The following is a 23,390-nucleotide window of genomic DNA, read 5'->3' as shown; positions in this document are numbered from 1 at the left end:
CTATTTGTGAGGTGGATTCAAAGCCAGAGTTTTTTTTATTTTTGCGCTTACTTAATATGCTAATTAAGCGCTGTATGTATATTTATTGAACGGTAGAATTTATTAATTTCGATGTGAATAAACGTGCTAAGTAGGTATTACATAGTCCTACCTTGTTGTTTGATTTATTTATTACTTGCTAATTTTTGGGCATGAATTTGAAAATAAATGTGTAAACCTTATCCTTCTTTAAAAATTGTAAAATTGAATTTTGTTAAATTTTAACATTAAGATCAGTAAACCATAGGTAACTACTTTGTTCACACAGTAATGCATGAATGACCCAATAATTATGTTACAATAATTGTTTAACAGTAATTTGTACATATGTCTAAATACGATGAAATTACTCAATTTGTGTCGCGATGTTACGTAATAAATATGCCAGTAATATTTTATTTGTGGTTACATCATTTATTTGAAACTAATAATTTAGCTAAAGCATACAGCGGCTTTGTCCACCAATTATGGAGAGACTAATTTTGTTCCAAAAACCAACATATGTAACATTTGAAACATTGGTATTTTTATACTACATATGTGATATGTAGGTACATACGAATACGACGGAGTGAAATATCTTTATTTACCACGTAAAATTCGATTCCTACAATTTATTTTATTCTTAACAAACATTTTTTGAAATTTACAGTATTAAAATACCGCATGCGGTATTCATAAATATGTATGTGACTCTATCAAAGTGGGACAGAGAAGTAAGACCGTGCAGAAATAGATATCATGTAGGACGGTACTAAAGTATTACCATTTCGGCAGTATACTCCAAGCGGTAGCAACTCTAATACATACATGTACCGAGAAATCAATACCTGAGTACCTATACCTGATTTCCAACCCTGTACAAATTAGTATTACATACGCCATATTATGCAAGATTTAATATTAAGCCTACATATGTCTTATTTCGCATCTCGATTCAAAGATAACTCATTTAGCAAATTTGCTAAGGCCAAACAATTTGTGTCGAGAGAAGGTTCGCAAAATACGACTCCGCAAATCTCACAAATACTGCTGGGGGAAATCTCACAAAGTATGGGGGAATGACACCATTTCAACAGGAAGGATTGACAAGGTTCATAGGTCATTCATATTCGAACATGTTAAATTTACGTATTTACATAGGAAATTATTGTAACTTCATAGATTTTTTCCCATTTCAGATTTTGCTCCTCAATTAAATTACTAATTTCTGTAAAGTATATACAGTTGAAAACAATATCTATATACATATCTACAAATTGTGTTTCGGCGACTGGTATATAAAACTAAACTAAATATTGTTTTTGAGCTGAAAATTTTGGATGTGCTTTTGATGTTAGGAGTATGTTCTAAATATTTTATGGATTTCCATTAACAACAATTTTGGTGGTCTAAATTATAATCTATTCAATTCATGGCATATGTACGTATGTATATGTTTACATTTTATGTAATTAGAATAGTAAGTTAATTTAAACATTGTTAAATTAAGTCCTGTCTTTAGATAAGGGTATGACTTCGGATTGTAAGACTCTTCTTATCGATCAACAGTGGTGGTCTCCCAGCGTTTGCTCTCCGAGATTTCCCATAATTTGTGTTAACCTCTGCATACTTTACTCAAAGAATATTTAATAAACACGATTTAACCAACAAACCTATATAATCTTACTCCAAGTGTGAATAATTCACCAAAACTGTGGTAAAATTACTAACCACGTGTCCCAAATATACTGGAAATCCGTAGCTGTGCACGGTTTGGATTGGTGCAATTCGTACGCCGAAAGGTCTCAAGGATTTCAACATTTTTGCATGTAACTTGAATTTAAAATTCTTTTTGCTACTGATGTTCAGCTCAAGTTCCTTTTTCAGTTTCGCACTTCCCTTCACTATTTGTCCCGATAAGCCAAGAATAACGGAGGGAATGATTAACATTGTTGCGAGGAATTGTAGAACAAGGACCTGTTCCACGATTTGAAAATTGTGACGCAGCCGGACGATGACGAATGCAGAGGTGACGGCCAAAAAGCCAAAAAACGCGATCCGTTCTGGCAGCATGTGAGTCGGATAGGATTCATTATGCAAGGTGTTGACGAGGTTAACACATCTGTAGTACGACATCCTTGTGCGGACTGGATCCTTGGATTTTCTGTAAATGAGAAAGAGTAGAAGCTGATAAAATTTTGCATGGAATTTCATAAATTCAATGCATTTTTGTAAGTTCAGAGAGCTTCCAAATATGTACCTTATAATGCAGAGGGCCGTATGTTCGAACATAATCGCGCAAAGGAACCACGCATGAAATAACATGGAAGCAATCAGGTCGATAGTTTTGGTGTAGAATTCAAACCCAAGAAACAGCAGGAAAGCACAGGTTGAAGTTTTGTACGGCCAGATGCTGTAAATGTATTGGGGCGCGCTGGGTTTTAGAAGGAACATGCCATTCATAAAGATTGACGAAGTCAGCGCCGCGAGTATATTAATCTTAATGACGAGTTCCGCCCACTTTTCTGACATTTGGATAATCCGAGAGCTTCCTGGGATAGGAATCTCTACATAACAAAGAATGAGAAATATTAGATTATCTATTGTTCATTATCTGTATTAGGAAAATAGAAGTCTCAATTTAAGTTCCCTTGTCTATCCGAGCCGAATCCGAATTTTTCGGATGTAAACATTTCCGGCCCGAATGATTCAGATAAATATTTTTTTTCTCGAAAGTCAAATTATCGACTTAACTCTGGTCTGAATTAATATAGAAGATTCAAACTCAAGTGTGCATTTTTTAGTTTCCTGCTAAAATTTATGTATTTACTTACTAGTTATCATTTCGTCCAAGCCGACAATTTGGTTGAAGTAAGCCACTTGCAAATTTCTCTTTAACAGGGGTCCGTACATGGTCACGCTGATAAGTCTAAACCCAACCGTCATCATGATAAGCCAGTAAGTGTCTGTTATGCCCTTTTGGGTACTTGACCGGATCGAACTCAATAACTGGACCAGCGTAAAACAAATGTATAATGGGTAATGAAAACAATAAATTGTAGAGTAAATAATGGTAGCCTTTGACCCTGTAACGGTCATTTTATTTCTAGTGTCATCCCAAGAAAACGGGAATAGACGGGTTTTTTCCAAAAATTTAATGACGGATCGGATAATTCGGAGAACTTTTGAACAGAACATCTTAAAATTGAGAGGAAATGTTGCAGTGTGCGGAATATAAGCCGTGAAACTATTGTGTGAGCAGTTAATTAGCTCGTCGTCTTTTTATATACATATTAGTGAGTCAAATTTAGATATCTTTACCTTGAAGTTGTGTATTGGCCTAAGCATGCATTATGCTACAAATTAGTATTTGTAGTCAGAGTCGATGCCCAGGGCATTTAGGGAGTTATTCCATGTCTGATTCAAATTTAAGCCCGCATAAGGCCAATGCTAACTGTATGAAGTATATTCCCAGGGCATTTAGATATTTACACTACAGACAAATTGGGGCACTTATTTATTATGATGCTTTGAGAATTGTGCAGCTCTATTTATGGTTAACATCACTTCTTAAATTTGCATGTGTCAAGCTCATAAAGAGGTTATTCATTATTTATTCGTATCTGTAGTATTCTTCGTATCGTAAAATAAGTTCCGACAGTTACGACATTTTGTCATAAGATTTTATCGTCAAACATCGCGTTTTTACGCTTTTTACGAAGCCTTGCCCCTTGTTTCTTTTTCTTTTTAAATTATTTTACGATCCTATCGATCGATCGATTTTACGATCCTTATCTTACGAACCTGTAGAGCTTAGTACTCACCTTGTTTTTGTTCGGCCGAAAAAATTCTAGGCGAAAATTTCAACCGGAATAATTCGGCCACAGAATTAAGATTTGTGCGAAAACCAAAACATTTTCCTGAATAATTTCTGCCTGAAAAGGCCACGGTATTCACCTGTCAGAAATTTTCGGCAGACACGATCTCAGCTGGGAATTAAACCACTGAGATATTTTAATTATAAAAATATTAACCCTTTAAAATGTAAATAAGACAATAGTCCTTTTCGTAAAAAAGCTATAATGCGGGAGAACGACTATTGTCTTTCGAAAAATATTTGCCATGGCACGGGAGTAAGACTTTTGTCGTGTCGTTTTCATTTCCATAACTCGGGAAGAAGACTTTTGTCTTTGTCAATGACCTTTGCCACAATCCGGGAAGAGGACAAAAGTCTTTTTTTTTCTCCGGGTCATTTTCACTCGCATCATCACCTAGCTTTATTTTTTTCTGAGCATAGTCCCACCTTATTTCACGCAAAATTTGTAATTCTCGAGTAAATAAATATTATCTGCACTAAAATTCCACCCAATTTCCTGCGGATTTCACACGAACCTCTCCTACGGATTGAGATGGAGTCTGAAGACTTTGAGGAGTTTATCTTTGGGGAGGAAGTGAATTTTGTGAGTTACATCATAAGTTGGCTGAATTGGGGGCATACAATTATATATTACGCAATACTTTAGGATGATTTGAATGGATCCGATATTGAGACCGACTCTAGTTCAGACTCAGACTCAGAACCAGAAGAGGATGGTCCCTCACCTGATGATGCTCTTGATTTGGCCAGTTTTAGTGAGCCAATTTATTTAAATAATAACTCAATGAATGTATTCATATATAATTTTATGAAAATGTGCATAGTTGCATCCGCTCCAGCTCCCACCCCCACCCAGGCTTCCTCCAACGTTGACTGGGATTGGATTTCATCTCCTAACCACAATGCCCCCGTCGAACCGTTCAATAACTTAACTTCTGGATGGACGCGTCACTTATCATCTCAAGAGACCGAACTTGAAATGTTTCTCCTTCTCTTCAGCGAGGATTGCAGAAATATTTGCATCACCGAAACAAACAAGTACGCTGACCAGACAGGGGACTGTACAACCAAGCGATGGAGTAAATGGATGGATCTCAACCACCAAGATCTAACGAAGTTTTTAGCTATTCGAATGTTGATGGGAATTAATAAGAAACCAGACATGACGAAGTATTGGTCAAGAGATGCCATGTTTCATTTCCCAATCATTAGCAAAATCTTGCCCCAGGATCGATTCTTTGAGATTCAGAAATATCTTCATTTTTCTGACAACAATGACTATGTTCAAGGAGACAGGGTCTTCAAGACCCGAACTCTTTGGGAGACGTGCACTGCCAACTTTTCATCCCTTTTAAATCCTCACAAGAAAATCAGCATTGATGAGTCCCTAATTCTACACAAAGGGAGATTATACTTTCATCAATTTATCCCCAATAAAAGATCCCGGTTTGGCATCAAGACTTTCTCTATTGTTGATGAAGAAACGGGATTTATTCTGAATTCAATAATTTATTCGGAAAAAAATCAAGATCTTCAGTATTCAACAAAAGAATATGGTTATGGTGGGGCGATAGTTTTAGAATTGGCACGCCCTTATCTGAATAATTTTCATCATATCTATTGCGACAACTTCTTCACTTCCCCTAATTTGGCAATTTATTTGCTACAACAAAAAACCTATTTATGTGGAACTTTGAGAAAAGGAAGAAAAAATGCTGCAATTCCACCTAGTCGAATGAGAAGAGGAGATGTTGAGGTGTTCTCGTCTAATTCAGTCATGAATGAATTCTGGCGAGACAAGAAGATCGTCCGGATGATTTCCACAACCCACTCACATGAAATGGTAGATGTTCGGAAGAGGGATGGAACTATTGTGAAGAAGCCTAAAAGTTTAGTGGACTACAACAATTCTGCTCGAGGAATAGACCAAAGCGATATGCAAATGCATTTCAACTCCGTGAAAAGAAAAACAAGGAAGTGGTATAAGAAGTTATTCTTCCAGCTCATTGACATGTGCTTCTTCAACGCCTTCAAAATGTACAAATCTCTTCATCCCCACGCAAAATTTCTTGACTTTCAATTGAATTTTATTCGACAAGTAGTTGCTTTGTATGGATTAAAGGAAACCACCATTCCAGCTCCATCCCGTGATCTTGAACGATTAGTCGCTCGTCATTTCCCTGCCCACAACCCCCCAACTAAGGGAAAACCACACGGATCAAGAATATGTCATGTTTGTTCCCAAAATAAGTCAAAGAATAACGGAAAATGTAAAGAAACAAGATATCAGTGTGACATATGCAAAGTTGCGTTGTGTATTGTCCCATGCTTTCGAATTTATCACACTCTAAAAAATTTCTAGGACGTAAAATCATCCATTCATGCTTGAGATTAGTTATTGGGTTTAGTCTGAGTTGTATAGTTATATTTGTTTCATTATTATGTGCAAGCTCAAAATTTTTGTATTGCTAGTTGGGAGTTGTGTAATATGGTCTAAAATGTCTGATTATGAGCGTTAAAATTGAAATTTTCAGTAAAAACATGCAGTTTTGTTATCAATGAGTTGGTTTAAAATCGTTTTTGTTCATATAATCATAAAAAACCCTTCCCGCATTGGGGGCGTAGTCGACTAAATTCTTCTCCCTCAATGAAAGACAAAAGCATTATTTTTCCCCCGCGCCATGACGCTAAAGCTTTCGAATGTCGTCCGTTTTAATGCAAATTATGGTTACTAAGTTCCCTTTTTAAAGGGTTAATTAAAACGTTTAATTAAAGTTTAAGATTTTTTAAAGAAATAAGAGTTACAAAATGCGTAATCTGAATCTACAAAAGATAAATGGTGTACAAATTTGAACTTGACTCTTCAATTTTCAGCCGAAACAGGTTTCCAGGCGAAAACTGTTTCGGCTCACTTCAGCCGAAAAAATCAACTAAATTTCGGTCGGGCGAAAAACCGTCCCAAGTTTTCACCCGAAATATCTTCCGAGGTGAATACCGTGAGTTGAAATGGGGGCGAAATTTTTCGCTCGAAAAGTGTCTTTTCACGAGAAAAACATGAGGTGAATAGGTTTATTTACAACTCTGTTGGTGAATACTTAGCTTAGGCAGTAAACTTTACTCCTTATCAAACTTATGTCTAGTACTTACATGTGGCAAATTTGTAAAAAAGTTTAGCGAAAACACGGAATAAATTCAGACACTAAATCCGTCCTGAGTACCAGGCTTAACGTTTCTCTGGATTTAGTAAAGTTTACTTAATATAGAATTGAGACTGCATTTCCTTATCAATACGGTAACATTATTTTCATGAGTGCGCACACAAAATGCTGGGAATTTATTGTCATGTTTTTAGAATAGTACAAATGCACATTATTATTCAAGTTTGCATATTCTCGTACTAACTCTAAAAGCAGCTACATAACTGCAGTCGATGCTTAATTTTATGCCAATGCAGCTAAGTGCAGTCAATGTTTCGTTTTAAGAATAGCTAAGTGCATGATAAAAACTCGTAAAAAGAGCTAACTGCAACTCTAAAATTATAGAGAGTTAAACAATATATGGAAAATTGTACTCAAAACTGAAATATGAGTATTTTGGCCGGATGAGGTCATACCCCTCAGGATTTTTTTTATTTCGAATATTTTGCGGGGATTGCCTTAGCGGGCCGAGAAAAGTTACATCTCGTATGCCATGATTTGCGTATGGGCACCGAGAACCACACCCACCGTGGGCGTGAATTCGAAATTTCGAGGACTAGCCTCATCCGGCCAAAATACTCATATTTCAGTTTAGAGTGCGATTTTCCATAAATTGTTTAACTCTCTATAATTTAGAATTGCAGTCGTTTTACGAATTTTTATCATGCGCTTATGTAGCTGTTTTTACGACATGTTCATTGACTGCACTTAGCTGCACCTAAAATTAAGCATCGACTACACTTAGCTGCTTTTAGAATTAGTATCTACGACGATATGTACATATAATGAAACAATAGTTATTTTCTGCGTACACATCAAACGTTCCCTAGAATAATGCATGCTCAGAGAGTTGGCCCAATCAATTATTTAAAAACTTATGCATCGTTTTTTTCGGTTTATGTACATATGCATCTGTAATTGTTGTTTGGGGCATATGTAATTATATTTAAGGGCAGATGAATAATCAATTTATTACCCATGAATGTTATAAATATGTGTGTAATAGCACCTCGTTAAAACAATTGCTCAAATATGATGGAGACAAAGTGATTCATTATTTTGTTTAATATAAATTACAGCAGAATGTATGAATACATAAGCAACATAGATAGGTGTATGTTTTTCTCGATTTCGAGATGTGTAATTAAATGATATTAATGTATAGTTTGTAAAGTTATTTTACAAAACTTGCTGACTTTACAAGGTACCAATGACTGCCTGAATTGCCTAATTATGCAGCATTGAAACACATGAAAGTGGAGAAATTTTAATAATTTCCTAACTGCAGAAAATGCTACGCTTTCATTGTACTCGATGTCCCTTCGGTTTCGGAGCATTGAATTCTCGATTAATGAAGATCGATTTTAGACCCACCTACATACATAATTAAATCGTTTATCCATTAGAATATTGAACATTGCTGAAATTTAATTTGGACTTGTTGCCATAAAATGTTTTCCTGATTTTTTTTCATTCCTCCCTAGTGACAAAATCGAGTTGGAAGAGGTGGAGTACCGCTGGGCGCTGGGGGGAGGACGCCATTTCAGCAGGAAGGATAGGGTAGTTCCATTTATAAATAATCTTATAACGTGTTAAATTTACTTATTTACATACGAAATTATTGGAACTTCATAATTTGTTTTCCCATTTCAGATATTACTCCGCAATTAAATGTACACATTTCTGTAGAGATAATAGACATATATGTAGTTGCAAAGAATTTGCGTTTCGGCGACAGGTATATAAAACAAAACTAAATATATTTTTTTTCAATTGAAACCTTTTGATGTGCTTTTGATGTCATGTTCTAAATATTATATGGATTACGATTAATAACAATTTAGCAGGTTTAAATTGTAATCTATTCATTTCATGGTACATGCACATTTAATTATATTAATTTAATTTAAAGGTGATACGACAAATATGTAACCGACATTTATGTAAACTACATCTATGCTACCCAACAAATGTGTAACCCAACGAATATGTAAGCGACCAATAAATATGCAACGAATAGGATTTCGTCAATATATTTCGGATTAGTCAATCGTATTTTCAAAACGGTTTATTCAAACAGTGAAAATCTCAGGAAAAAATAAAAATTCCAACACAATATAAGTACATGATTGCCGGTTATATATTTGTCTTTGCATATTTATTTGTCAACCCGTCTAAATAGCAATACACATCTTACTCCAAATGTGCATAATTCACCAATACTGTGGTAAAATTACTAACCACGTATCCCAAATATACTGGAAATCCGTAACTGTGCACGGTTTGAATTGGTGCAATTCGTACGCCGAAAGGTCTTAAGGATTTCACCATTTTTGCATGTAATTTAAAATTTTTCCCGTTAACGATGCTCTGCTCAAGTTCCTTTTTCAGATTTCCACTTAACTTCACTATTTGTCCCGATAAGCTAAGAATAACGGAGGGAATTATCAACATTGTTGCGAGGAATTGTAGGACAAGGACCTGTTCCACGATTTGAAAATTGTGAAGCAGCCGGACAACGACGAACGCAGAGGTAACAGCCAAAAAGCCGAAAAATGCGATCCGTTCTGGCAGCATGTGAGTCGGATAAGATTCATTATGCAAGGTGTTGACGAGGTTAACGCATTTGTAGTATGTGATCCTGGTGGACACGGGATCTTTTGATTTCCTGTAAATTAAAAATATTTAGTAAGTAGAGTAGTTAGTTGTTAGATTAGTAATTAGAAAGATTAATTGTTAAAAATTTGGTGTAGCACACATGTATTGATTTCTCTGTATATTAAAGTTGCTACCGCTTGGTACGTATCAAAATTATGGCAATCCATGAAAATTTGCTACCGATATGATAAAAGTTTAATACCGAACTATTACAGAATACAACGTATTACTTATGTACCAATACCACTTTGGTATCTTCATCAATGAATACCGCTTGATACATATTATTTTAGCACTGAATTTCTAAAGGTGTATACATGCAGGTATCCATGCACCTTGAGCCGTGGCTAAATACTGAGCAATGTTAAAAACGGGGGTTTCATATGGAGCTAGATTTAGCAATGGCTCAAATTTTCATGGATGAAGTGTACGTACGTACCTTATGATGCAGAGGGCCGTGTACTCGAACATAATCGCACAAAGGAACCACGCTTGAAATAACATGGTAGCAATCAGGTTGATAGTTTTGGTGTAGAATTCAAATCCAGTAAATATCAGGAAAGCACAGGTTGAAGTTTTGTACGGCCAGACGCTGTAAATGTATTGGGGCGCGCTGGGTTTGAGTAGGAATATGCCATTCATGAAAATTGAAGATGTCAGCGCTGCGAGAACATTTGTCTTAATGACAAGTTCCACCCATTTTGCTGACTTTTGCATAATCCGAGAGCTTCCTGGGATGGAAAGTTCTGTAAAATAAGGAATCATAGATATTAAGTATGCGCTGTTCATCGAATCAATGTAAAAAAAATGAAATATAATAAAATTCGAACTCACGCCTGCATTTTTGCAGGGGTAGCACAAAACAGTGCCCCATGAACACACTTGAAAATTTCTACAAATTAAAAATATTCCCAGAAAATTTTCAATAATTGCAATCTGACAAGATTCGAACTTAAGCCTGCATTTTTTTAGAGGTGGCACAAAACAGTGTGCTAAATCAGGGTTCGGAAAACCCCGGGGTTTTTGTAGAAAAACCCAACCCCATGAGTTTTTCCGGGGTTTTTGGGGTTTTTGTGGGTTTTTGGGTTTTTGTGGGTTTTTGTAGATTTTGGGGTAGATTGAGTAAAATTATATATTAGAGAAAAACTAATCTAATATACGAATTCAGCATGCAATTTTAACCGTTATCATTGACTTGGACTGTTACATCGAAAATTCATGTTTAACATGTAAACCTGGAAATATGCCATAATATTTGGAAATTCAAGTCGCACAAGAAAATTCTCAAAACTTCATGATGAATGAGAAAATTTAATTATTTAGCATTGATCTAAGTTGTAGTTTAAGGGATTTTGTTTCAATCTGCCTCAAAATCCTACAAAAACCCCGGAAAAACCCACAAAAACCCACAAAAACCCGCAAAAACCCCATTAAGCATTAGGGTTTTTCCGGAGATTTGATACCCCAAAAACCCACAAAAACCCCAACCCTCAAAAACCCGGGGTGGCGAACCCTGTGCTAAATATGTATAAACACACTACAATTTTTAGCCCGACCGAGTCAGGGCTTCTGTCCGTCTGTCCGGCACAATAGAGCCAAAACGGCTGAACCGACTGACTTGAAATTTTTACCAGATCAGTATTGGACAAAGTTAGGAAAGGAGTTCGAAAATAGGCGAAATCGGTACAGTGGATGACCGGTGGGGGTCATCGGAGTGGGTGGGGTATTATGCACCAAAATTTCAAAATTGTTGTAGAGAGCTGAAATTTGGTACAGAGGTTGCTAATGGCTCCTAATAGATAAAAATAGATTCAAGTTGAAAAAAATTTCATCTTGAGAGACCCTATGGGGTGACCTATGCTGATTTTTAAAAATCGTCATATCGAGCTGAAATTTGGTACACGGGTTGTGTGTGGGGCTTAATGGAAGAATATGAAATGAAATTGGTAAAATTTTTATCTGGAGCGACCATATGGGGTGACCGATTTTTAGAAATTGGTTTAAAAAGATGAAATCCGGCACAACGATACTTAATGGCTTCTCATGAAATAATATGAAGTTCAAAGTTTGCCAAATGCAACCAGAGTGACCCTGGGGGACCCATACCGTTTTAAAAATTTGTTATTTTCGTCTGAAATTTGGTCTGAAGACCAAAAACCACTTCTGGACTATATGCAGCTTTAGTAAGTTGGTCGATTCGGACAAGAATTTAGAAGAGGAATCGGACTTATCGAGTCACTGACTCTGTCCCTGACTCGGGCTATATGGAGTCTGCACTGTAGGTTTTTATAAATGCGAAATTTTCCACTAAAATTGATTTACTTACTAGTTATCATTTCGTCCAAGCCGACAATTTGGTTGAAGTAAGCCACTTGCAAATTTCTCTTTAACAGTGGTCCGTACATCGTTACGCTGATAAGTCTAAACCCAACCGTCATCATGATAAGCCAGTACGTGTCTGTTATGCCCTTCTGGGTGCTTGACTGAATCGAATGCAATAACTGGACCAGCGTAAAACAAATGTAGAATGGGTAATGCCAACAATAAATTGTCGAGTAGATAATGGTAGCCTTTGACCGTATAACGGTCATTTTATTTCTAGCGTCATCCCAAGCAAACGGGAATAGACGGGTTTTCTCCAAAAATTTAATGACGGATCGGATAATTCGGAGAACTTTTGGACTGAACATGTTAAAATTGGGAGAAAATGCTGCAGTGTGTGGAATATACGGTGTCAGAAAATTGTGTGAGGAGTTACGTAATTAGCTCTTGGTCTGTTTACTTATATACACATCGGTGTGTCAAATTTATATATTCACAGCCATTATATCATTTATATTTATATATATTCACAGCCAAATCGTACATTGGCGTATGCACATGTTATGTTGCAAATTAGGCGTATTTTTGGTTATAGTTCTTTTTTTATGTCCATGCCCGCCCATGTAATTAGGGAGTTATTACATGCATGATTAAAACTTAAACCCATAGCATATTCCATGGGCTTCTGTGCCACACTCTAATAAATGATGTTACCATTTTGAAGAGTAAATATAAATCAGAATTTTTTATTTTTGCACTTAATGCATTAATTTAGAACTGCACTTGTAGATATATGTTAAGCAGTCGCATTTATGTATTTCAACGTGAATAATCAATTATATACTAGTCCTACTTTTATTGGAGTTTAATCTATTCATTCCTTAATCATTTTTACGCATGAATTTATAAAATAAATGTGCAAATCGTACCCTTCTTAAAAAATTTTAATATTTACTTTTGGTAAATTTTAACATTACACTACACTCAGCAACCCCTTAACTCGCACAGTTCTCGTAATGCATGAATGGTCTAATAATTAATTGTGTAATTGTTTTCGGTAATTTGTATGTCTATGATGGAATCACTTGCATAATTGTGCCGCGATATTAATAAATATGACAGTAATATTTTATTTGTGGTTACATCATTTGAAACTAATAATCAAGCTAAATCATGCAGCAGCTTTGTCCAATTATCTATGAGCAGACCAATTTAGAAAGAGGCATAACGGTCAGAAAATAGTCCAATGGTTGTTCGTACCACATAAACTAGAATAGGAATAAATCCCCGTTATTTAATTCCTTCGGTTTGTTTTTATTCCAAACTTACAATACAAACATCTTTCAGTAGTACAGTATTAAAATACTACAAAGCGGTGTTAGCGGTGTCCATATGTAATTCTACCAAAGTGGGAGTAATACCGTAGAGTAATATGTAGGTCGGTATTAAAGTTTTCCCATATCGGTAGGAAATTTCTATATGCATATTGTAATTTTAATACCAGGCAGTAGCAACTTGAATACCGAAAAACCAATCTGTCTGTATCTGTGTCATTATATCAAACATTATACATACTGGGCCCACTGTAACTGTAAGTGGCTGTTTTCTTCGAAACCGACAGAGATAATGAAAATCTGATGATTGCATTGGATTCCCCGTGCGATTTTGCATAAGTACCATAAATCAGTTTTTTACTATTTGCAATGCAAATTCGCATGGAAAATGTTGAATGGAAGCGGGCGGCGAAAATTTTTCATTACAAAAATGGGGAGAGAAATGGCGAATTTTAAAAGTGTGGCAGGAATCGAACGAGCCGTATAATTTAGCCCAACAGACTATAAAGACGTTCATGGGGACGGGGTGGACTAAGAACAGTCGAAGAAAAAATTTTTGAAATCCTACAAGGACCACACCCATCATGAAGGCGCTGAAGGATGGAATCCGAAGAAATTCACGAAATTCCAACGGAAACCAACCTCACAGCTGCCAGTGTAGAAGCAGATTATTCAATGAGTGCTTAAATTGAACCTTAGACTTAGGACTTTGAAATGTGGTACTTGCCACATGCTGACCATCCCCCAAAGGGAAACCAGATTAAAGAAACCCAGGAGTGACTTCAAGCGGTACGCTCAGAAAAAGTGACGAGGATTCTATTTACAGATGAGGAGATTTTCACATAGGAAAAATATTTTAACAAGCGAGTTGGCCTTATCTACGCCAAATCTGTCAGAGACATCCCCCAATATAGACAAAAGGTCAGAAAGCCACATTATCCAAGCTTTGTGATGATTTTGGCAGGTGGGAGCTAATTGGGGCAATTTCTCTACATTTTGTTGAAAATGGGGGGAAGGTGGGGGGATCAAATTTCTTAAAATACGTTTTCGAGTCCGCGGTACATCCCCTAAGTGAGATCCAATTCATTGAAGTCGACTGGACCTTGCAGTAGGACTAGGAATCAGCTTATAGTGCAAAAAATGACCCAAGCGTGAGTAAAAAACAAAATTCCGAACTTTTCCTCCTCTCGGAAATGGTAATTCTACTTTCTGGATTTGAATCTCCGGATTATGAAAAATGGTCAAAGTTAGGGGCAAATGTGTGTTCTAAGCCTCGTAGAAGTGTAGAGATCGGAAAAAAATTTTTGACCACGGAATGGAACACTTTGCCCAGGAATTAGTGCGTGCTTCAGCGGAGAACTGTAGGCGGTTTCCTCAGCGCTGCATTAATGGCAGGGGAGGAAATTTCGAAAACTAAAAATTGTTTTCTACTCAGAAATTAACTGGCTTTCGGTTAAAATTAACTCGAAATTCGTAACATAAAAACTGTTGAAGCCACAGGGTTTCATTTCACTTACAGTTTCAGTGGGCCACCTAGTATCCATAAACACGATTTAATATTGATCGTACTCACAACAATGTCTTATTTCGCATCATAACTTATTTAGCAAACTTGCGAAGCTCACGAAATTTGTGTTGTGAGGGAATTCTCAAAATATGAGTTCGCAAATCTCAAAAATCTACTAATTGTTAGAACACCTATTTTAAGATTGTTTCCATGAAGTTCTATAGTTTCTCTTGCTGATGATCGTGAGGAAGAGGTTACGAAATAACTTTGCGAAATAAAAACATACCTATTTACTAAGTAAACTAGTGAAAACTTTCCAGCAAAAGTTTTGCGAAATGTCACAAATTTCTCAAAACTTCACAAGTAGTAGTTCAATTTTCGAGATATGCCAAATAATTATGCGAAGATTGGCGTGAGTACGTTCATGGATTTATTATTATGATTCCTTCAATTTAGGAGATTCTTTGATATCTCTCCTCCGCGTGTATCTAATGTATAAAGCTTTCATAATTATTTTAAAAATCAAAACGGACACCGTTAGGCTGATTGATATTGAAGAAAAGATGCAAAACCAAACATCCACGTGTCGCTTCATCCACCACGGCTGATGTACAGAGAGTGGGCGAAGGTGTGAAGTGTCACTGTGTCGTAAGACGTATTCAGTCCACCAAACAGCCGTGTCGACAGGGTGGGAAGGGCGGTCTCGGAAAATTGCGGATTGTCGCGCCATGTTTTCTGCATATCTGCAAAAAATTGGAATGAGGCATTAATAAAGGTTCTTAGAATTAAGATTTAATTCCTTTGAGCTTTAATCTCCGTGGCGATATTTTTCTTACAATTTATTCGTTAAAACTTCTTTTATAGCTGCCATAAATTGGTTTCCCGTAATTGTAGTGATTTCCAACTTTAGCCCAATTTTCCTGCCAGCAACCTTATCCGCATTGGAATCCTGGTCTCCAAACATGGGAAATGTCAGTAAAGGGACGGCATAGCAAATGGCTTCATGGATTCCGAGTAATCCAGCGTGTGAAATAAACGCTCGGATTTTGGGATGAGCTGAAAGATTCGTTACTCCAGAATTATTAGGGTAATCACAATTATTTAACTACATATATGCATTGGGCATACTCACGGCATTGCATTAAATTGCATGCGCATTGCGTCAAAAATATTTTGCGAATATTTTGGTAAACATCATTGCAAAATTAAATAATGCCTAATACTCAGTTTACAAAACTTGTCAGAAGGTTGTCATGCATGAGTATGTCCAATGAATTAATATCTCATAATTATACCCAAAATTTCTCTCTGCGGCGTCCAATCCATTGTATAAATGTTACTATTTGGTAAGTTATAGCGCCTTGCTTGAGATTTCTCCATTTTCAACAAAATCTTTGAATTATTCACTCTTTTCAGTGTTCTCATAATCATTTCAACTCGTTCCTTTGGTAAACTGTCGACTTGAAGGAAACTTCCGAAGCTCGTGTAAATAAAACCGTTATTGGCTCCTTCCAAAAACTCGGCGATCTCCTAAATAAAGTACAAATGCATTAGATTTTACTTCGTGAGGCAATCCACATAGACCTTGGTAACTCTGTAAAATCCGCAAGTCTTGTGGAAAATAGGTAATTTTACAAACAATTACAAAATACAAAGATGCTCTTGACTTGAGTAGGTTTACAGAAATTTGTAAGCTAATTTTTCTCCAAAATATTTCTAAAAATTTGTGAAACTACGGAATTTTACAATGTTCTGTACCAAGGACTGTATGAATTTAAATGCCTCATTATTCAGTAATAGATATTCAGATAAACTTGTCACCCTTGGCAAACGCTCGTTCCTACTCCTATTGCACTGCATGCCCCCCACGGAAACCACATTTGGGGGAAGTGGTCTCCCAAAATCTTCTCCATAATGACCATTTACTAAAACCAAGTTGGTATTATTCCTCTCAAAATCCGATCCCGAAAGGAAATTCGGGCAAAGTTTGGCTCGAATGATATCTTCCAGATTAGGGAAGAGGAGGTATTCCCGAACGAAGTGATACACAAGTGGTACGAACAATCCTATGGATCTGTCCCAAAAAGTTAGTGGAGGGTCGGGATGGAATATTTTATCCGGAATCCAAGACCCCTCATCGTGATAACCCACCGTATCGACGTGCCTATTGGAGAAATATCAAATTATGTACTTCCTGTCCAAAGTAATCGGTCATTTCATTTGCATACATAAATCTCAGTATTCGCATTCGTGACATGTCGGAATAATTCTACGATATGTAATTAATTCTCTTCACCACTCTCTCGGATTCCCGCTCGAATACAAAATGAGTTTCGCACCATGCAAAAATGTCCACCCATAAGCACACTCATTTCCAAACGAATCCACCACCACCAGGTCAAACTTGTTCGTTTTGACGTACTCCAGAAATTCTGCATCGTTCAAAAGAAACTCGCACAGGACGAAGCCCATGAACGGAACTTTGAACGTTTGCATAGTTGATGTTCCCTCCACTCTGGTTTTGTAAGGATTTGATAGTTTTGAAATTTCTGAAATAAAATTGTGCAGGGCCATTGGCACGTAGTCTTCAACTCCGGCAGGGAGACCAGTTTTTGACCGATATGGCGACACGAATGTGATTGAATGATTTCTTGCTGCTAAATTTTCAACGAGGGGCCATACACTGATTCGATGAGAGTACGAAGTTAGTCTGAAACAGGGTCATTTTAAATTTCCCCCAAAATATATATATATAAATATTCTTCGTAAATTATTTACTTACGCAAAATAGAACATGATCCTTGCCCCGTGTATAACTTTTGATAGAATTAATATCCCTGCAATAATACCACCGTATTGCGAATTCTTAGAGGGAATATGCATAATTCCGTGTTATAAGATAATTCAGTTATGAACACAGAACTGTAGACTATCACACCATTAATTTTTGAATGTTTTTTTAATATTTAATTGTGAATGAATGTGTACAGTTACATATGCACAAGTTGTTTAACTACAGATAGTTTTACCTTTTGGACATTGAGATTTTTGCGACAATATTTGTCTACAATGCATAAGAAAGTTAAATGATATGAAATTGCAAAATATGAAAATGAATCAAACCATCTGTTCAAATTATTTGCATGTATGCATAGATATGTATGTATTTATACACACATAAACTGACACAGGTGCCAGAATTCATTGTTTCGTTGGTGAATAATTGATGATCCAGACATACATATTGAGTTTCAACTAAACTAATATTTATCTAGTGAAGTATACACATACTAAACTCTGTTTCATTTCTGGTGATATCAGCGGGAAAGTCATGTGCACATTTACTTAACATGGGCACGTGACTTTCCCGCTGATATCGCCAGAAATGAAACAGAGTTTAGTACTAGCTTAGTTCAAAAACTTGGGCACTCTTGCTAGTTTGTGGTACGGTACAACAATGGTGCGAAAAGAATCCGTACCGCACCATGGTCCGGAATGTGTTCGGTCAAGTTCGGTGTGGCCGTACTGTTGAAAAAATTGGTGCGGTATGGGTGGTTTATACCACTACATTCGATAAGAAGTACAAAATGCTGCTCATCTCATAAACCATAACTTGTCATAAACTAAAATGTCAACATCTGGGCTCAATTTTCAATAGTTTGTATGTATGTACATATTTACAAAGGACCAAATAAGTCGTGCACCTTCTACGAAATGGTTTAAATTTTTGTATGTAACTATTTTCATTAAGAATGCATATACGTTGAAAAAATCTCATAACTAAAAGACAGAGACGACGGTTGCGTCTCCTTGTGTGCCGAGAGATTTTTTGCTAATGAGGGGGGGCGGGGCGAAGAGAGCAGCTGATTTTCATGTAAACAATGCAGGCAGTTGCATGTAAAAAGTTGCTTTGGGTTTTGAGAGTGACCGTTCCCACTCTCCAAACGGGGCATCGCGAACCAGAAAAGGAGAAAAATTTCGACTAAAACTTCTAATTTGCAGCTAATACAAAATGGATTGATTTCGTTTTGGTGGCAATAAATTCCCAAGTTTGTGCTTTACAATTGCCATGTTGCATAAATTCCATAATAAATCTCAGAGAAAAGTATTGAACTGAAACATGGACTCATATCATGTTTCAGTCCAATACTTTTCACCGGAAGAAAATCCCGGAAACTTTCCCGTTTTAAATCCAACCCACGCTATTTTTTTCGACCACGAAGTAAACTTAATCCAGTTTTAGTGGCATTTTGCTCATTAATTAATCCAAAATTGTTTGGTTTTCAGCTTGGTCTTGGACCATGAAATTGAGACTTGCACCCCAATCGAGAAGGAGGTGACGCTACTGTCCATCGACAACACGAAAGGTCCACACCCCATTCCAGCCTCTTACAGTCATCGATCCGGAGTTCTTTACGAGCAAAATAACACTGAGGGAACTCACGTCACAGTTTGTAACCTTCGTAACTGCGTAAGGTTTGTAAGCTTACAAACTTTTACGAACTTTTACACACATTTCTAAGGAAAATTGACTTACGAACTTTTACGAAACTTACGCACTTCAAAAGCATGCTTTTGGTTCGTAAACAAAAGTTCGTAAATAATTCGAGTGTTTGAGATCTGAATTTTCGGTTGAAATTGTCTTAGAGACGAATTGTCTATTGTACATTTTTATGTGATCTCGTCCCGACATGCAAATTAATTTAATTATTTAACAAAAGATTGCTGCTAGCCGAAAATATTGGTCGCTATCCGACCAGCCCCCAAATGTCAAATCTGGGCTAAATTGACACACTTCATCCAGAGGGGTATCAATCGATCGGTCTTGATCATACGATCATTTTGGTATATTATAGAATTTTGTGACATAAGAAATGGCTGTGTAATTCCTGAAAAACTGATATTTCAGGCAAAAAAATTCAAAAAAATTACATGTCATTTGGTGTACGCTAGGATAAAGTTGGGTAGCAACATTTTGATGACGTTTTATATGCGATATTTTTTTTACTAAAAAATGTTTACGAAAATGTTTACAAAGTCAACTCACGTCAAGAGTGTGTAAACTTACAAACCTAACGCAGTTTCGTAGGTTACGAACTTGACGTGAAATCCCTCACTACTTCTCAAAAAAGGAAAGAAACTGATTCCCCAAACGGAAAGGAGATCGGTTACGGTGAAGGCGTACCTATCTACAAAATTTTGTCACATAGGCAAACAGTTCGGCTGGCTAACAAATTTTCGTCAGCCTTGCCCACGTCATCGCAGAACGGTTGGTATTCAATTTTTAGGTTCGTCACTGGGCAAGACGGAACTGGAACTGGTAGTTTTGTGATTCCCGTAGGATTCAAGTCAGTCGTTGTGCAAATCGTTGGCGTTTGTGGGAACTTTAAGGTGTACATGAATCGCTTTATAAGACAGGATTTCTACGCAAATGGAACTGCATATGAGAGTAACGTTAGATTTGGGTAATCTTTCAATTTTTTGTTAGAAGCGCCGGAAGCTTTTCGGTAGGACTTCAAACCGTGTGGATGTTTGATACTTATTTTCACATGCAATCAATTTTATAAATTTGTTTCGTTATTACATATATGCGTGTTCGAGTGTTATGAATTTCGTAACTATAGCTGGCCCCAGACTCCATGATTTACTCATGCCTTGCTTATCACCTCGACAACATTTACACAGCATCCATACTTCCTCTTGCTGTGCTCATCACCTCAGAAAAAAAAGTATGGATGACTGCCACGATTGCTTGACCTTTTGTAGCTTAGGAACATTTTATTACAAAATCTAGGGGAAGTTAGTTGTTAAAGTCAGGCAAAATTGGATGACTGCAAAACGATTCCTCATTTCTTGTTTGGCTCCAATAAACGTTACAAAAATAATTATGCCACCAAAAAAAGGACAAAATTCACTGCAAGAAGAGGTGCAATTGATTGATGCAGTGCGCGACCGTCCTTGCCTTTGGAACAAACTTCATCCCGATTTCAAAAATTTGATTAAAAAAGAAGCTGCGTGGCTGGAGGTGGGGAAATTGCTGGGAAAAGAAGGTGAGTTTTTAGATATTTCAATGATTTTAGTCCAATTTAGATTACTTAAAATCTAGAATTGTATGCTTTGCGACAAAGCAGAAGTCACTTTGGGGTAACTTGAGGAGTCAGTTTGTTTCGTTTTTACGGCGACTCGTAAAACCAACAGGAAGTGGTGGAGGGCGAGCATTTTTCCGCCACGAAGATGCCATGCTTTTCTTGAAGGGGACTGTAGAACCAGATGAGGAGTAATCAAGAAATTGACAAATTTCATTGATAAAATTCAATATTTTATGATTTTATTTCAGAAATTTTTCTAATCTTGATGATGACGAGGAAAATTCTCAGATGATCAATGATGAAATTGCGATAGAATTATCAAGCATGGGCTCCGTCAGCCAGATTGAGTCAACAATTATACCTCGGAACAAAGAGGTACCCCCAGGACGGTCACACGCCAAGTTTGGAAAGGTGAGCTACATTTATAAATGTTCGTTTCTTCTCGTAATAATCAGTAATTTGCCAATAATTTGTTGCTGGTTATTATTTTAGAGGAAACTTGATGAATTCGACAAAGAGCTGTTGGGAATGCTAAAAAACGGCCAAGATGAATATGATACATATTGCAAAACACTTGCCGAGAAATTTCGACTATTAGGAAATTCAGACCGAAAAAGATTTTTAGAACTACAATACAGTATCAACTCTCTTGTTCACGAAGCTGAAATGAGGTCACTTTTATCGGGATAAATATTTTGTTCTTAATATGTAAATGCGTTATATTGTGTACGAATTAGGAATTCATATGAATTATATAATTGGTGTTAAGTATTGTGGATTGAATAAATAGCCAAGAACAAAATGGTCAAAATAGCCGGTTTCGGATTGGATAAGTCAAGTTGTTCAGAAATGTAAATGTATTTCAATTTAGCGTGTTTTATAATTATGACCATGTCATTGTCTTCGCTTTGAAGTTCAATTATGCTTATTCTCAGTTTTATCTATTTTGCTTACTTCAAGATAATCTTTGATTTTTAACCTCATTAGACTAATTCAATTATGTATGTAACCTTTATTTGAATGCGAGTTGACCATTTTCTTATAATTATAATTGGTGGAGCCGGAATGTGCAGGGGATCGGATCCTAATATGTTTTCCGTCCATCGCTCCGCATGCGTTTGGATAATCCCACAATTCCCGGAATCCAGCTTCGTTATCTTTCCAGTTTTCTTCCATCGGTTTCTTCAAATGTAGTGGCCCAAGTTTTGTGCAGATGGACATCATGACCTCTCGCAAAATAACGGACACAGATTGTGGTGAGACTCTATACGAAAACGCCATCTCCATTTGCGTATTCCCAGTCGCCAAGTATCTTAATAATAAATATATGATTAGAATAAATATTAACAAAGGATTCTGAAAAGTTGACATCACCTCAACGTAATTGCAAGCTTCTGATGAGCAGAAATGGGCCGCAGATGGGTATTCTTTCCTTGAATTTCACTGCATATGAGATTGTAAATTTCGTCGTAATTTTCCTTATTCATTCTAAAAACAATCCAATAGTTGAAGCATTCAACAATAATTTAAACAATTTGTTAAACCATTAATCTGAGAAGATATTAATTAAAACAATTCATACCTAAAATATAGTTGGTGGTATTGAGGATCGTCCCGAAGTTGTTTAGCGAGAAATCCATCTCCATGATCGAGTCGCTGCTCAAACATTTTCCTCATGTAGAGTTGACGAGGTTTACGCTTCAAGCGGCGTCGAATTCGTCGAAGAAGAAGAATCTTCAGTGCCAGCTCACGATTTACCGAGGGCATTTTTAATAGATATACAATTTATGAATGAATTTCTAGAGAAGATGGGAATGCTTTCGTGGTGACGATGAAGGCATGAGGAAAGCAAGTATAGATGCGATAAATTATCGTACGAGAACGTTATGGTTACGGTGATAAGCAAGGCATGAGTAAATCATGGAGTCTGGGGCCAGCTTATGACTTAATCTTTATTGTCCTATTAAAAATGTACAATGCATTATATTATACGATATTAATTAGATGAATGCTTTATATGATATATTACTAGATAAGATTTAATTCAACAATGTCAATACAATATAAATGAATTAATGATCCATATGTTGAACTAAGTTATGGAAACCCGAATAAATTTTTTAAGCAATTGTTACAACTAAAATTAACGGTCAAACAATAATGCCTCAAAGAAGAAGCAAGCAATCCATAAATTTCCGGTCGGAACTTATTTATGAACACGCGGTTACTAATATTGACTTACAATGGAACATTTTTTCAAGATGCACCGGGATGGACTAACGAGATATATGTATCGAGATATCAAGCTAAAAATTTGGAATCATATGGCACTTTTCATTCCGTTAATTATCCCCTTTGAAGAAAAATATTGGGGGTCATAGTTCA

General features: G+C 36.4%; 2 protein-coding genes across 3 annotated transcripts; one reads left to right on the top strand and one right to left on the bottom strand.

Moving 5' to 3' along the window:
- Positions 1 to 4,430: 4,430 nt before the first annotated feature.
- On the top strand, positions 4,431 to 6,260 carry LOC110850301 (piggyBac transposable element-derived protein 4). Its single transcript, XM_022097737.1, has 3 exons — positions 4,431 to 4,481; positions 4,545 to 4,653; positions 4,723 to 6,260. The coding sequence occupies exons 1-3, from the start codon at positions 4,431 to 4,433 to the stop codon at positions 6,258 to 6,260; spliced, it is 1,698 nt and encodes a 565-aa protein (XP_021953429.1).
- A 9,072-nt stretch (positions 6,261 to 15,332) lies between these two features.
- Positions 15,333 to 17,967, bottom strand: LOC110850300 (UDP-glucuronosyltransferase 1-10). 2 transcript variants are annotated; one of them, XM_035852472.1, is made up of 6 exons: positions 17,699 to 17,967; positions 17,213 to 17,626; positions 16,738 to 17,080; positions 16,212 to 16,446; positions 15,753 to 15,972; positions 15,333 to 15,659 (listed from the first exon to the last, which is right to left on the bottom strand). In XM_035852472.1, the coding sequence occupies exons 1-6, from the start codon at positions 17,797 to 17,799 to the stop codon at positions 15,353 to 15,355; spliced, it is 1,620 nt and encodes a 539-aa protein (XP_035708365.1). In that variant the 5' UTR covers positions 17,800 to 17,967; the 3' UTR covers positions 15,333 to 15,352. The 2 variants fall into 2 exon arrangements, with proteins under 2 accessions (XP_035708365.1, XP_035708366.1); XM_035852473.1 differs by lacking the exon at positions 17,699 to 17,967 and having other exon boundaries at positions 17,145 to 17,348.
- Between the last annotated feature and the right edge of the window lie 5,423 nt (positions 17,968 to 23,390).

This window comes from Folsomia candida, unplaced genomic scaffold (genome assembly GCF_002217175.1).
Source record: "Folsomia candida strain VU population unplaced genomic scaffold, ASM221717v1 Fcan01_Sc005, whole genome shotgun sequence".
Taxonomy (NCBI): domain Eukaryota; kingdom Metazoa; phylum Arthropoda; class Collembola; order Entomobryomorpha; family Isotomidae; genus Folsomia; species Folsomia candida.
The sequence above is the reverse complement of the archived record's forward strand: the minus strand, read 5'-3'. Positions and strand labels throughout refer to the sequence as shown.